At 37.2% G+C, this 15,417-nt stretch overlaps 1 protein-coding gene across 1 annotated transcript; it reads left to right on the plus strand.

The window, feature by feature from the left end:
• The first annotated feature begins 9,501 nt into the window (after positions 1–9,501).
• On the plus strand, positions 9,502–10,455 carry LOC118851406 (olfactory receptor 6C2-like). Its single transcript, XM_036760844.1, has one exon. The coding sequence runs from the start codon at positions 9,517–9,519 to the stop codon at positions 10,453–10,455; it is 939 nt and encodes a 312-aa protein (XP_036616739.1). The 5' UTR covers positions 9,502–9,516.
• The last annotated feature ends 4,962 nt before the right edge of the window (positions 10,456–15,417 follow it).

The following is a 15,417-nucleotide window of genomic DNA, read 5'->3' on the forward strand; positions in this document are numbered from 1 at the left end:
TGTCTCTGTAGCAATGTATAGCTTTGATTCTTGTTATTTTAGAGGAACTGTTTCACTTTTTGTGTTTGTAACCCCACTATTTAGCACAGTGCATGGCACAGAATAGGAGCCTAGTAAGTATTTGTTCATTGTTTTGCATATATACTGCTGTTTCTGCATATTGTGTAGGACTACTAAGGTTGTTACTGCTTTAACTTTGCTTTTTTTCTGTGCTAGGATCAATTGCGGGGTGTTCAGCAATTCACAAAATATTAGATCTCTGAAGTAGAGACCCAATCCTAAATAAAATTAAAGTTAAAAAAGAGATCAGAGTATTAGCTATTTAAGTAAAAATGACCCTGCTCTGTGTTGTTTTTAAAAATTAAAATTAAAAATTGATTTTTTTTAAAATTAAAATTTATTTTTCCAATTAGTAAAAATTTATTTCCTTTCCCTCTTTTCCTCACCATTAAACAATTTCAGAAAAAGGAAATGCTCACAAAAATATCTAAAGTAAATTCCCACAATGATCATGTTGAAAAGCATATGTCCATATCACTTCTCTGCCAGGAGATGAGTAGTGTGCTTCACCCTAATTCCTCTGAAACTGTGGTTTGTCATTGCACTGAAGAGAGTCTGAAAATATTTCAAAATTGATTTTCTCTATAATATTGTTGTCATATATATTGGTCTAGATCTGCTCCTTTCCCTCTGCATCAGTTCACAGATGTCTTACTAGTTTTCTCTGAAACTATTCATTTCCTTCTTTCTTATGGCACAATAATCTACCATCATATCAATATAACCATTATTTCTTTAGAATTCTTCTGACAGATTTGTGCTCCCTTGGTTTTCAGGGGCTTTTGGTTCCAAAAGGACTGCTAAAAATATGCTTGTAGCTCTAGCCAATATCTAGCTTAGAACAGAATGCAAAGAGAAAAAAAGAAGGGAGAGTGGAGGGGAAGGTAACTTGGAAAGTGGGGAATTCACACCCATGGGATGGTGAAAACAGAGTATGGTCCACAGTGGGCAATGTTGGTCCACTAAACTCATGGAGATGGGCTTCCAGAAAAAGAGGGAAGGCAGGTCCAGAGATGAACCTTTCAGAGGCTATAGCTTTGGCACAGATGGTCTCTATGTGACCTTCCTTTGAAGCACCAGTGATGGGGAATATTTCACCTTCCATCTTATCTAGAGCACTATCTTACAGTTGTTTGGAGGTGAATAAGGGAGAGCTACACCAATTTGCTGTTTACTCCACCATCTTGGCTCCTAGAAGTCAATTAGAACCTTTTTAAGCATAATTTGAATTTTATTGAAGTGAATCAAATGACTTTGTAACAAAATCAGTGAATAACAACCTTCCAATTTAATTATTATACCCTATTGACATATTACATACACTGATAATGGTGCAACAGTTAAAAACAAAGTTGACCCTTGTATTTTTTCTGTAAGCTTTACAGACATTTTGCATTTTCAGGCTCTTAGCATTCGAATATCATGATGGCTTTCTGTATTTATTTGATACCTTTCTGCTGATATGTGCTTCAGTAAGTACTTAAGTAAAACATAATATTCTTATTAAAAACAAATTTTAAAGTAAGAAGTGCTATATAGTATCACAAATTAAGCATCTGGGTTCTCAGAATAGCAGAAAATGTGTTCAGATAGTTTTCTTTTATAATAAGATAATTGACTAGAATTTGTTTTATTACTATGTAGTGTTTTTGTTTTAAAGCACATTTATATCATTTTAACTTTTTTCCTTCCATTAACATTATTTGGTTTCATTGCCTGGTTTTGCAACTTTGGTAACCTGTGTTCTATTTTAAGCTTTTGTAATTTTACAGCTTAGTATCTATCAACTTTTTAAATATTGTTTTAACTATGACACTGTTAAGGTATTTTTAGGCAATCTGAATTTCATACCAACTGGGATTTATGTCAGCTACAATCTTAATGAGGAATCTCTTAGATTTATTTTTTTCTTTCCTCTCTAAAATTAAGTGCCACTGAATCTATTGTACAGTACTACATTTATGCATCTGAACCAGAACACTTACAAACACCATAATTGGTTTAAAGAAAATGATGGAGAAATTCAGAAGTTACTAAAAGAAAAACAATGAGAACTCCACAGGGTTTACCAGCAGGCTAATTCATCCATTTTTTCTAAAAAGGCAGAGTTTTTAATTCCACCAAAAAGTAAAGTGCTGTTACAATTAATTTCTAATGAAAATGTAAAAAAAAAAGCTGCTGCTAAAGTCATGTTGCACATTTAATTAAATCAAGATGGCTAATGAGATTAACTTTTGCCACTGCTCTATGCACCAAAGATTTAAAGGTCATCCTTTTGTTATCATTCTAAGGTACATTACCAAAGGGATTGAGATGGAGATTTCACGTGTTCAAATAATTTTATATTTGACTTTGTTGTTCTCTTACGAGTTTGTATCTTGGTATTCCTTGTCACCACAATAAATTTCTATTCTCAGATTCTTTTTTTGCCTTGTTCCTTCCTTTTAAAACTGACTTCTCCTCCCAGGGTGGAAGGGGCTCTGTCTCAGGCTTCTTGTGCCAGAGGCTACAGGTACTAGTTGTTTACCCGGGTTCTGTACTGATGTTGCCCTCACCACTCCCTCATCGCCAAGATTTCCCTTCTGTTCTACTGCTGCAGACTCTTTCAGTACTCTCCAGACCTTAACCATCTTGTATCTCAGTCATTTTCTGGGGACACATTCCTCCAGTCTACCTTGCAGCGGGAACCTGGAAAATGGATCTATTGGAAAAGACACCTGCACAAGGATGCCCTGCATCTCAACTCTAAAATACCCTACCAAGTCCTCCTGATGAATCCCTCCATTTCAAAGCTTAATGCAGTGGGCAGATGGATATACCTGTCTCAACTAAAGAGGGCCCCACCCCTGAGTAGATAGCCCAGCCTACTACTGGTGATTTTAAGCTCTGTCTGAATGTCAGAAAAAGAAGCAGATGACAGGAGTAGTAAACCACTCCCCCAAGATACTGAACATGGACTGAGTGTCCTGTGTTCTTTACTCCTTGTTAAATTGTCCATTGAATCTCCCACAGCACATGTCCTATGCCATCTATACAGTTTGACCTTGTTATTCTTCTTCGCACATGGTTCCTTCCCCTAAGCAAGTTCTCTTATTGTGCCACTCTTTTTCCTTTTGTGGAAAACTTCTATAATTATGGCAGCTGGTCAGTGGAAGATATAAACGCAATATTATATCTTTTTACTAATAAGCAAATACTAGAACACATCTGAGCTACTACTTATTATACTACTTACTATAATAAGATACAGGTGTGTATGATCTTAACTATTCAACCTGAAATTATAGTCAAGTCCTTGAAATATCTCACAGGGTTGTAGTAATAATTGTACAATATTTCAGTAGTTTGTGAGACTAAAGTGTAAATCTATTATTTAGGGAGGTGAAATCAGAAACATTTTTCTATTCTGTGTTAAAAGAATTCCAGCACAATTAGTTATCTTAGAGAAGAGTGACTTGTGGTTTATCTCGTGTTACCTCAAAAAGACACCAAATTTTTCTTGTATATGTTTTTCAATAAGGGCTTAACACTTGCATATAGAACATCCAAATCACACAAGGGTATAAAGAGGATTTGACAGTAATGGTCTATGTGAGTGTTATATCTAGTTCATTTGAACATGGTTAGTGACTGAACATATTTTTCTGTACATAACTCATTTGATCATTTACCTAGTCTATTTATATACCTTGTTGCAGCTTTTCGTTAAAAAATTAGCATCTTTTGGGAAATTTTCTTTCTGTGGCCATTCACATTTTATACCACAATTGCTGGACTCATTCAATGTCACTCAAGCCATCTCTTTAAGTGTTGTCTTAGGTTATCCTCTGCAAGATGACCAAAGCCAACATGGTCCACTAGTTCATCAAACTCCTTGACCTTTCTGTTGGTCAGTGACAGAATGTTTCTCAACCAAAATGGGGAAATGTTGAATGCAGTTGACTATGAACTGACTTTGTCTGATCTCAGGGCTACAAATTGCCTGAGAATTATCAAAACCAAGTAGAAGAGACTATTAAAACCCGTTTTAAAAAAAGTAAAGAAAAAAAGGAGCCCATCATTCTGACCAGATGTTGCTACTCCCAAGAATCCCTAGCCTTCTCTGTGTACTTTTGTTTGTTAAGCAAAACAACTTATGTAACAGCTTCACAAGGCTCAGATTTTCATAAGACTACCTCCCTGTTGAAATGTATTTAAGCTCTCTCCCCACTGCCCTTCATGAGCACTCTTACACCCCAGTGCTCTGTGGTGACCCTGGATTGCAATCCCCTTTCCTTGATTAAAAGATCCTTTCTTGTTGCTACTTTGATAGTTGACACAGGGTTCCTGTGCCCATTTCAAAGACGGCCCCAAGAAAGAAGTGAGGAGCAAGGAACACTGCTCATACAGAGATAGAAAGGAGATTATAACATAGCAACACACACACACACACAATACTATCAGTGCCTAAACTTGCTTTGAAATCCCCAGCCCCTTGTTGGTTAAATGTGGCAGCTATATCTAAAAATATTCTTTTTTTAATTGTTTCTCTCATTTTAACTAGGTCTGGGAACCTACAAAACTGGCAGTACATCATTTTATACATATTTATTTTCTACTCTGGTTTCAATACACTCAAGAATATCTGGATACATTTTTTCCTCCAACAATTTGAGGAAATCATTCAGACCTGCCCTCCATTTCTTATGCTGTCATCTGAAGGACATTTAAAGTTGTGCTTAGATTAAAGCCCATCATTTTTCACAAGCTTAAAGAAATTTCTGGTCCACAGGTGAGGATCTTCATAGTGTCAGAATACTCCCAAAGCCTGTTAAGATAGACAACACTTACATCAAGGTGTACCTTCAACTTTTTTGATAAAGTGATTTAGTGTGGTGCTTTCATGGCAGTAAGATCATATCATACAAGGTTGTCCTGTCTTGACAGTTTCTCTTCCCCAACAATAACCAAGCAGGATGCAAGTCCTTAATTTTATTGGTATGTGCATGCAATTTTGAAAACTTTGAATAACATCATCTCCAATTACATTTACGATGAGGATAATTCTAGCCATGCAAGGTCAAACACAGTGTAGACACACTCAACCCTCTACCTGTGGTCATACAAATCACATTCCAGGGAAAAGTTCTGCACTTGGCCCTCATCCCAGCTGTTCATCCAGATTTTACTGCCTCACTGCTCCACCCTGTACTTATCAAATCAATATTGAGTGAATAAAACTCAATATTAAATTATCCCCACGTAATGGGAGTGATAGGCTCAACAAATTTGTCATATCTTGTACTTCCTATCATTTATGAGTGTAATGTTATTTTTTGATCTTTCTAGCTAGAATTGTTTCAAAAGAATGAATTAGTTTTTACTTTGCTCTTTTTTGTATTTATTCCTCTTTTTTTCACATTTTAGGTTTTCCATCAAATAATTTAAATTTCATTGTTTCATTTTAGTTTTTTCTATTAGTCATCCTCTTTCTCATAAGTGGAGCTTTACATTCATAGAATGGTTATATGTCTGAAGTATATCTTTACCAATGCTGCCAATCATTGCATTCAGTGTGTTTTTATAAGACTATGAGCAAGTGCCAAATGATGCGGATTTATTAGGTGCTATAACAACAACAACAATAACAATAGTAGCTAGTGTTTATATAGCGCTTCAAGGTTTCCAAAGCACTTTAATACAATCTCATTTTACCCTTATAACAACTACAGGAGGTAGATAGTATTAACAGCCTCATCTCACAGATGAGAAGACTGGGGCTGAGAGATGTTCATTGACTTGCTCAGGGTCACTCAACTAGTTAGTATTTGAGGTCACATTTGAACTCCAGACTTTTGACTATTATAATAACTAATTATTAATTTATGATCCACTCTTTTCTTCCTATTCTGTTAAAATCCAACTCCTGAAAAGGTCAGTCGGTCTCTGAAGTGCATGATTGAGTGATGAGATGGCTCCTAGCCCCCAGTGCACATGCTCATTAACTAGGTTAAGTTGGACCCCACAAAACTGGGAGACCTAATTTCTGTTTAGAGTATAAATAGAATCTAGCCTGGACAAGACTTTGCCTAGGGGAGGAACCCACTGTCCTTGATCCCCTCCATTAGAGTTTAGGGCAACTCAGTCCATGAAGGAGAAAACTAGCCAGAGAGATCTGGAAGGAAATGGCTTCCCCTGCTCAGATGCCTTGATGCTGCTGATTCTCTTCATTTAGTAACTTTCTCAGCAGGAAGTACTCAAGGCTTTTAGACCACCTCCTTGTTAAGTGTCAACCAATCAGGGTTGAGTTTCACTTGTCAGGGAAATTCCCTTTCAGAGGGGATTTAATATGATTCAGAACCTCACTTTGCATCTGTGGTTACCTCGAGAAACCACTGATTATCAATTTATTGATTATTATCTAGCCTAATTAATATATTGATTATTACCTAGAACCTGTCTTTTGGGGGTTTTCATTCATGACAGCAGGGATCATGGAAGATGAGAAGGCATGGGAAAGATCACAATCTGCACTATGTGGAGGCATTGCCCACATCAATGAGTTAAAGATCACTTGAAATACTCATATTGCATGCTGAAAGTAATCTTCAGGGAGAAAGACTGTCTGCAACAGAAGATGATGACATATCCCAGAATCCCATGAGACACAGAGTGATTGAGATTCTTCTGAAATCCATCCTGCTAAAGGGAATTCTCTAGAGCTTCTCCTCTGTTTTTGGATGAAGAATCTCTGATAACATACCAAAGAGTGATGAGATCAGAAGCCCGTTTCATTGCATATCCATCATGGGTGAGCACTGTATATGATACTATTATGGCACCTTCTGGTGTCTGTGGGCACTAGCCAAAGTTGACTACATAGGAGATCATTAGTGCTGCTTAAACCCAAGTCCCTAAGGGCCATTTTGTTTGTGTATTGACTATCCTCATGAGCCTGTAACAGATTAAGCAGACAAAACAAAATGTTGTTAATTGTCATTCATGTTAAATTTATAAAGAAACCAGTTTCTCCACCCAGACAGATCAGATGTTAATACAAACAAAGTCTGATATTACCATTTTTTGTGCTTGACCTATCTTCCTTTCAGGTATAAAGAGAACAGAGAAATACGACCCAGTTTTAAAGAGGAAAAGAATTGGTGGGAAAGATTATTGGTGTAGAATCAGTAAGGGGAGAAGTTGACCAGTAACCTTGGATGTCCTGGGAAATGGAAAGTAGTATCAGAGCTGTCTGTGAGTGTAATATTCTGAGTTCTAGAGACAAAGCATGGTAAGAAATTTGTATACACTTAGAATTTTAGGATTAAAACTAGAAAAGAATGCAGAGATCACCTCATCTAAATCATTTATAGATAAGGAAGCTGAGGCTCATTGAAACTGAACAACTTTACCAAGGTAACACATCATGGTAACAGAGCTGGGACTCAAAGATTCCAAATCTACTCACTTCCTTATCACACCACGCCGCCTCCACTTACACATTATTAGTCAGCACTGAGTCATGCTGGGAACTTTTGGAGCTACTCTACTGAATGAAGTGCAAGGAATGTCTGAAAAGTAAGTATGAACATAAGTATGAGCATGTCTCAAATTTTCATTTTGGATTGATAAAGATGGAAAGTGTGGGACTCCATTTGAAAAAATCCCAAGACTTGGACAAATACTACGAATGTTTCAAGGTAAGACTCGAGTCATTTCTGAGATACCACTCTTCCACTGAATAGTAAGACATTTGAATTTTACATTCTAATTGGGCCACTTTTAGGGATAATATATTACACACTTCTATTAAGGGGAATGAACACATTGGTATAACATTAAATATAAAATACAACCAAAATAATTTCAGGGAATAGGGCACTGACAACTGAGGTATCAAGAGAACCTTCCAATAGGAGCTGACACTGGAGCTGAACTTTGAAGGAGGCTGGGGATGCCACAGGCTGGAGGAGAGGAGGGAGTGAATTACAGGAATGGGAAACAAAATCAGTTCAAAGACAAAAAGATGGCAGCTTAAAAGCCAGGTGTAGGCAAGAGCAAGAAGAGCAGTTTTTCTTGAATGGAGAGAATATGAAGAAGAAGAATATACAATAAGCCTGGAAAGGTAGAGTGAGGCCAGATTGGAAAGGACTTTAAAAGCCAAATAGAGGAGCTGGCATTTTGTCCTAAAGGCAAGAGAGAACCACAGTGGCTTTTTAAGCAGGAAACTGACACAGTTTAAAGTTTGCTTGATGAATACTATTTTGATAGCTGCATGGAGAATGGATTGGAAGTTGAGGCAGGTAAATCAATTAGGCCCAAATAGACTATTGCAGTGTTCAGTGTCAAAGATGGGAGCCTGAATTGGTATAATAGCTATGTGGGTAAAGTAAAGGGGATATATATGACACATATAGTGGTGGTAAAATAAATAAGAACTTGGTAAATCTTATTTGGATTGAGAAGTGGATTGGCTTGTGAGAAGTTGACTTCTGGGTCAAAGAATGGAACCAAAAGACAACATCTACACAAACGCAAACAATTATATGTTAACAAAGAAATGTCAAACCAAGGGCTGAGTGGAGCATATTTGTTTACAGAAAGGGAAGTCCATGGTTATGATCAGATCACTGCAACCAGAAACAACAAAAAGCTCATAATGGGCCCAGAATAATTGATCAATGTAGACTTTGCAAGGAAATGGTAGAAATTTCAACATATCACTTCAGGTTGCAAAAATGGAAAATGTGTTAAATACCCAGAAAGAAATTTTCATATGACCAAAGCTATACACCTATCTAAGAGCCTTTGAAAATAAAGATGAAAAGAAAACAAAATGATAGTAATAGAAACAAGTGACTCAAAAGCCTGAGTGCAGTTTTAATCTAATAAATTTTGTGGGGGTCCTTTAAACTATGACTACGATGATTCATTTCATAGTGTTTGGTTTGTGGGTTCTAGGTCCCTTTCTTCTGGTGTGTATAAGGATATGTTTGTTGCTTAGCATTTTTCACCTGCAAGATCTTTCCTTCCTCTAGAGGCAGCTGGTGACAGTGAATAGAACCCTAGGTCTGGAAGCCGGAAGACCTGAGTTCAAATCTGGCTCCAGATATTTACTAGCTGTCTGACCCTGGGAAAGTCACTTAGCGTCTATTTGCCCCAATTTTCTCAACTGTAAAATTAGGATAATCATAGTACCTAATTCCCAGGTTTGTCATGAGGATCAAATGAAATAATATTTGTAAAAAGTACCTGCCACAGTACCTGGCACATAGAAGGTGCTACATAAATGTTTATTCATATACATACACATACACACACATGCACACACATGCATGCACACACAAGCAAACACACGCACACAGGCACCACTCTGGGAAATTTTCGTCTGATTCCCAGAGCTAATATATTTCATCACCCTTCTCCACACATCTAATCTCTCCCTTCTTTGACACACAGGTCCATCAGAAGTCAGGGATGAGAAATCATACAGGAATAACATTATTTATCCTTCGAGGACTAACAGATGATCCATGGCTAAAGGTTCTGATTTCCATATTTCTCTTTTTTACGTATGTTTTGAGTATAGTTGGGAACCTGATCATCATCACCCTCACCCTGATGGATGCACAACTTAAGACACCCATGTATTTTTTCCTCCGAAACTTTTCTTTTTTAGAAGTGGCATTCACAACTGCCTATATTCCTAGATATCTCTACAGTTTATCAGTTGGTGACAATACCATTACTTATAATGGTTGTGTTGCCCAAATATTTTTTGTCATCCTTCTTGGGTCAACAGAATTTTTTCTTCTGGCTACCATGTCCTATGATCGCTATGTGGCCATCTGCAAACCTCTGCACTATACAACTATCATGAACAGCAAAGTCTGTAATCAGCTGCTCCTTAGTTCTTGGCTGGCTGGGTTAATGATTATAGTCCCACCAATTAGCTTAGGCCTTCAGCTGGAATTCTGTGACTCCAATATTATTGATCATTTTGGCTGTGATGCATTTCCCCTATTAAAGATTGCATGCTCAGACACACAAGTCATAGAGAAGATGGTTTTGATTTTTGCTGTGTTGACACTCATCATCACCTTCTTCTTTGTGCTTCTGTCCTATGTACTCATTATCAGGACAGTTCTCAGATTCCCCTCAGCTCAGCAAAGGAAAAAGGCCTTTTCCACTTGTTCTTCCCACATGATTGTCGTCTCCATCACTTATGGCAGCTGCATCTTCATCTATATCAAACCTTCTGCAAAAGAAGGAGTGGCTTTGAATAAGGTGATATCAGTGCTGACAACTTCAGTTGCTCCTGTTATGAACCCCTTAATTTATGCCCTAAGAAACAAGCAAGTGATACAAGCTTTTAAGGACTCAGCCAAAAAAATGCTCTTCCTCTCAAAGCAATAAATAACTATTGACTTAAGGATGCCAAATGGTAAGAGAAAATGTAAATAACCTTTAATCTTCTGTCCTGGATTCCATTACCCTTTTTCATTTCCTTTGCTAATGACCATTTAACGATAGCCCAGTCACTGTAACCTTCTCAAAACTCCTTTCTCTTGAACTGAAAATCCTTTCAACTCCCAAATACTAAAGGTTTCTTTTGCCCCTCATCCTCCATTTTCAGAATAACTTTTGAAATAGCACCTCACTCTCTATTCCAGCCCACAAAACCACCATCCCCCCACCTGCGAGCAATAAATCCAATTATTTTTCTCTCCCAAGATCATTTATACAGAGCTCTTATTTGGTAAACTTATGGAATAATCAGTTCTACCGCTAAGGTGTCCTTAGAAGCCATCTAGTCCAATCCCTTTGATACTATATTCATTCTTTTTTTTACTGATAGGCAAACCTGTTACCAATATTCCTTATTTCTGTTCTTTCTCTTTGCTTTCCTTACCCCAATACTTAATTCCTTGTTTCATATATATGTATATATATACACATATATATACATATATATTTATGTTAATATGTATATGTTTGTTTACATATATATAGAGAGACTCTTTATTCCTTCTTCCTGATAAAAATTAAAAAGGTTTATGGCCAGGAAGGAGACCAATATGATTTTCCAAAATGATCACTGATGCCGAAGCAAGCTGCCACTCTTCAGATCTCCTGTAATATTACAGTTGTACCTTTCCCTTGCAGTTAAGCAGTCATTTTGTTCTGGTTGCTATTGCAATAATTTTTAGACCTGCACTTTTCTCTGTAAATTTATTGGAAGCTAGTAAAGGGCAAGGACTAGGAATTACCCATCAGCAACGTAGTGCTTTGAATAGAGTAAGCAATTATTACATTTTGTTGGATTTTATTGGTCAGTGGGAGGAAAGACAGCATTTTCATGGTTAGGAATACAAGACATTCAGAACCTAGGAAAGGCTAAATGAATAAAAAACTAGTATGCAGGAGCTGATTCTAGAGAAAGAAATCTTTGGATTCTACTCAGTCAGAGAATTCAAATAACCACTAGTGCTTAACCAAGCTTCAGGAGCATAAAACCAAATTCCGACTTAAAGACGTAGGGAACTTAATACAATAGTATCATACTGTGGAAAAGACAAACTGGACAAGTCTAATGTTACATTGAGAGGTTTTTACTGTGGAAATTAATGAGAAAAGGTATAAGATAATAAAACTTTGTTACATACAAGAAATATAATGAAAATGAGGAGCAGGAAAAAAGTTTTCTCAACAAAATCCAATTCCAGAATTGCAGCAGTGGCATTTATGACTCAGATTAGACAACAACAAAATTTCACAAGGCAAGGAGAGATAAACTGGAAAACTATATTATGTTTTAAGTCATTACAATGAAAGAATTTCATTAAATATATACATATATATATCAAGTGGCATAGATTTCTATATTGGTGCTTCATAAATTGAGAAATAACTCAATCTAAAAAAGATATATATTGTAACACAATAATTGTAGGCTTTAATATTTTTCTTTAAGAACTGGATAACTCTGAAAGAAAAAAAGAAAACACCTAAATAAAAATATACTTGAAAGACTCATGTTGTTTTCTGAATAAGCATATTAAAGATGATGCCTATTAATAAGTATAACATGAAAATCCATCAAATTAAAAATTATTTTTAAAAAGACATATTTTATACACCAAAGCCCATTAAAAATAATAATGAATTCAGGCAACATAAATAATCAAGATCTCACAATGTACTGAATAATGAAGGGATCATAGCAACAAAACTCATTATGCTTTTATTAAAAGAATTATAAGGACCAGCTAGGTGGTGCAGTGAATAGAGAATCACCTCTGGAGTCAGGAGAATCTGAGCTCAAACCCAGCCTCAGATGCTTGACACTTAGTAGCTGTGTGATATTGGCAAGTCACTTAATCCCACTTACCTCATCTCCCCCTTCCAAAAACTAAATAAATAAAATAATTATAGCAATAAGAAACAAACTAAAAATTGGGGGATATAATTAAATTCAATCACAAAAAATTAAATTTACAAATCAATCAATCAGTAAGAAGTTTTTGAAATCAACAGTCATTTATTAATCAACTACAATATGCAAGGCAGAAAGAGGTTCTGGTTCTAAAAGACAAAAATGAAACAGTTTCTATCCTGTAGGAACTGACATTCTAAATGGACAAACAATATTTTCATAGAGAGACAAATACAAAACATATCTAAATAAATATAATTTGGTGGAATGTTGGGAGTACAAACAACTGAAGGAAACAGGAAAGGCTTCTTCCAAGGAGGTACCTATAGTTGAGCCTTGAATGGAGTCTGGTCGCCAAGAGTCAGACATGAAACAGGAGAGTATTCCAGGCATAGCTAGTGATGGGGTGCTTGTGCTTGGGCCCCAGCACTAAGACCACATCTCTGGAAGTAACCCAGCCCCAGCACCTTTGGTGGAAAAAAAAATCCTTCCCTTTTGCAAACACACATAGGCCTAACCCTGTAATTCCTTTGATAAAGGGTATCAGTACAAGATACAGGGGTGCTGACCCAAGAATTGTCTCTGGTGATTTGTCCAAGGACCATGCCTCTTGCAACTCTTTGTGTGAACTGTATTTACCCCTCACCAAAGCTATCTCTGCTGAATCCCTGAATTTTCCCATATATGCTTTTCCCTGTCTTTGGCATCACCCTGTCAGGTTGCAAGTTCCCTAAGGAACTTCACCCAGTTTGCCACTTGAATGGAAGACCGTTTGAAAGCATGAATTCATTCCAACTGACACCTCACTGTACTCTGACATTTTGAGGGTCCAAGAACCCCTAAACTGTGTCAGTATAAGTTTGTATAAAGATGTAAAGTTAAAAGATAGAATGTCATGTAGAAAGTACAAAAAGCAGGGAAGTTTGGCTGTAACACAGAGTAAATGAAAACAAGCCATCTGTACCAACACTAGATAGTTGGAACCAGATTATACAACAATTCATATGCCAAAAACAAAAGTTTAGTTTTATCTTGGCTACAGTAATAAGGAGACGCTGAATTTTCTGCAACTATGAAATGACATGGTCAGACCTGTAGAATGTCAGTTTAGCAACTATGTATATAATGGATTGGAAAGGAAGAACACAGAAAAGAAGGAGACCAGTTAGGTGACTATTGAAGTGGATCAGATGAGAGATAATGAGGACCTGCCACATTCATAATTGTGATGTAAGTTTACAGAAAATGAGGGAGGGACAACATGTTATGCAAATCAACACTGACAAGAATTGGGAACTGAGTCAATATGAGGAATGAGTGAAAGTGGAGAGCTGAGAATGTCCCCCAGATTGTGAAGCTGGGTGAGTAGAAGAAAGGTGGTGGACTTTGACAAAAGCAGAGAGAAGGTGGGAGGAAGGTGGCTTTGTAATGATAATTAATAAAGTCTCTTTTGGAGTTTGGGGTGTCTGTAGGACATCCAATTGGAGGTGTGCAGCATGTAGTTGGAGATGTGGGATTCAAGGACAAGTGAAAGGATGTGTGCAGGGATGAGAATTTGGAAATCAGCTGCATATAGAATGATACTTAAACACACACTAGCTGATGAGATCACCTGAAGCTCACATAGTAACTGAAAAGAAGAGGCCCAAGGAAAGAACCACGGGATACACCTAGGCATCAAGGACAAGACTTTGATGACAGTCTTCAAAAAGGAAACTGAAAACTTGACATGAATTCAATGATCCTCTCTTTGTAGCTGATTTATTCAGTCCTAACCTCTCTCAACTTCCATTCTCATATGACTAGATGTCTCACACACATCTTAAATTCAATAGTCCCCAAACTGAATTTATCACTGTTCCCAACAAACCTTTCCCTCTTCCTAACTTTCTCATCACTGCTAAAGGAATTGTTATTCTCCCAATCATCCAGGCTCACAACTCAGATTTCATCCTCAGAAGCTCACTCTCTATCACCTATCTAATCTGTTGTTGAATCCTGTCCTATCTACCTTCACAATGTTTCTCCTACATATCTTTTCTCTCCTTTGATACAACCAGGATCCTAGTGCAGGTTTTATAATCTAGATTATTGCAATAGCTGGGTGCAGGGTATGTTCAGGGAAGAATAGTACCTCTGGTGTTTGGGCTACTGAGCCCTTTTTAGGTCTCCTATACAAATTTGTTTTCTGCCTGATTCAACCAATGTTCACCTGTGCCTCCAAACAGCTGAAATGTGCAGCAGCCATACCACAGTAAGACATCTCAGCAGATGGGCTAAATCATGTTGAGAGTAATTGAGGAATTCAAAACTCTTCAGTTTGTTAGTGAGGTGTCTACCTCCACATATGTGAAGATTTCCCCTGGTGGCCATGAATGTGGCTCGAGGACTCACTGTGGAGTGATTAGAGCTTGATTAGACAACGAAAATACCAAGGTCTTCCACTGCATCCTGAGTCCTCTGGACTTGGTCTTGCACTAGACTTTGATGATCTTGGAAAACTGTATGACACAGACAACTTTGCACAACTCTGAATAACTTAAATCCAATTTATACATGAGTCAAAAGACATCATACATAGTATTTTACCATTTTTGGCTATCTCAAAGTCCTGTGGTGACAGAAAAGTGATGAAGCAGCAGGGATGAATACACTAGGAGCTGCAGTCACAACACTGCACACAGGTGCTCTATGCCAAAGGGTCATATTCACACTGGAAGCAGCAATAGGATTTTGCAGGTCCCTAGATGCCTGAGCACCCTTTTTAAGGACCACACTACTCACCTACTGGTGTGAGGAAGAGGCTAGAAAAAGTGCCCTAAAATTGTCTGATTCAGGTGGAGAGTCATGATAGTGGAGTAAAAGCAGGGACTTTTTGAGCTCTCCCCCCAAACCCCTCTGAATGCCTGTAAAAATAACTCTAGACAAATTCTATAACTACA

The sequence above is a fragment of the Trichosurus vulpecula genome, chromosome 5 (genome assembly GCF_011100635.1).
Source record: "Trichosurus vulpecula isolate mTriVul1 chromosome 5, mTriVul1.pri, whole genome shotgun sequence".
NCBI lineage: Eukaryota > Metazoa > Chordata > Mammalia > Diprotodontia > Phalangeridae > Trichosurus > Trichosurus vulpecula.

Bases quoted from the DNA above. Each gene is read 5' to 3' on its own strand.
- LOC118851406 (XM_036760844.1), top strand. From the start codon at position 9,517: ATGAGAAATCATACAGGAATAACATTATTTATCCTTCGAGGACTAACA.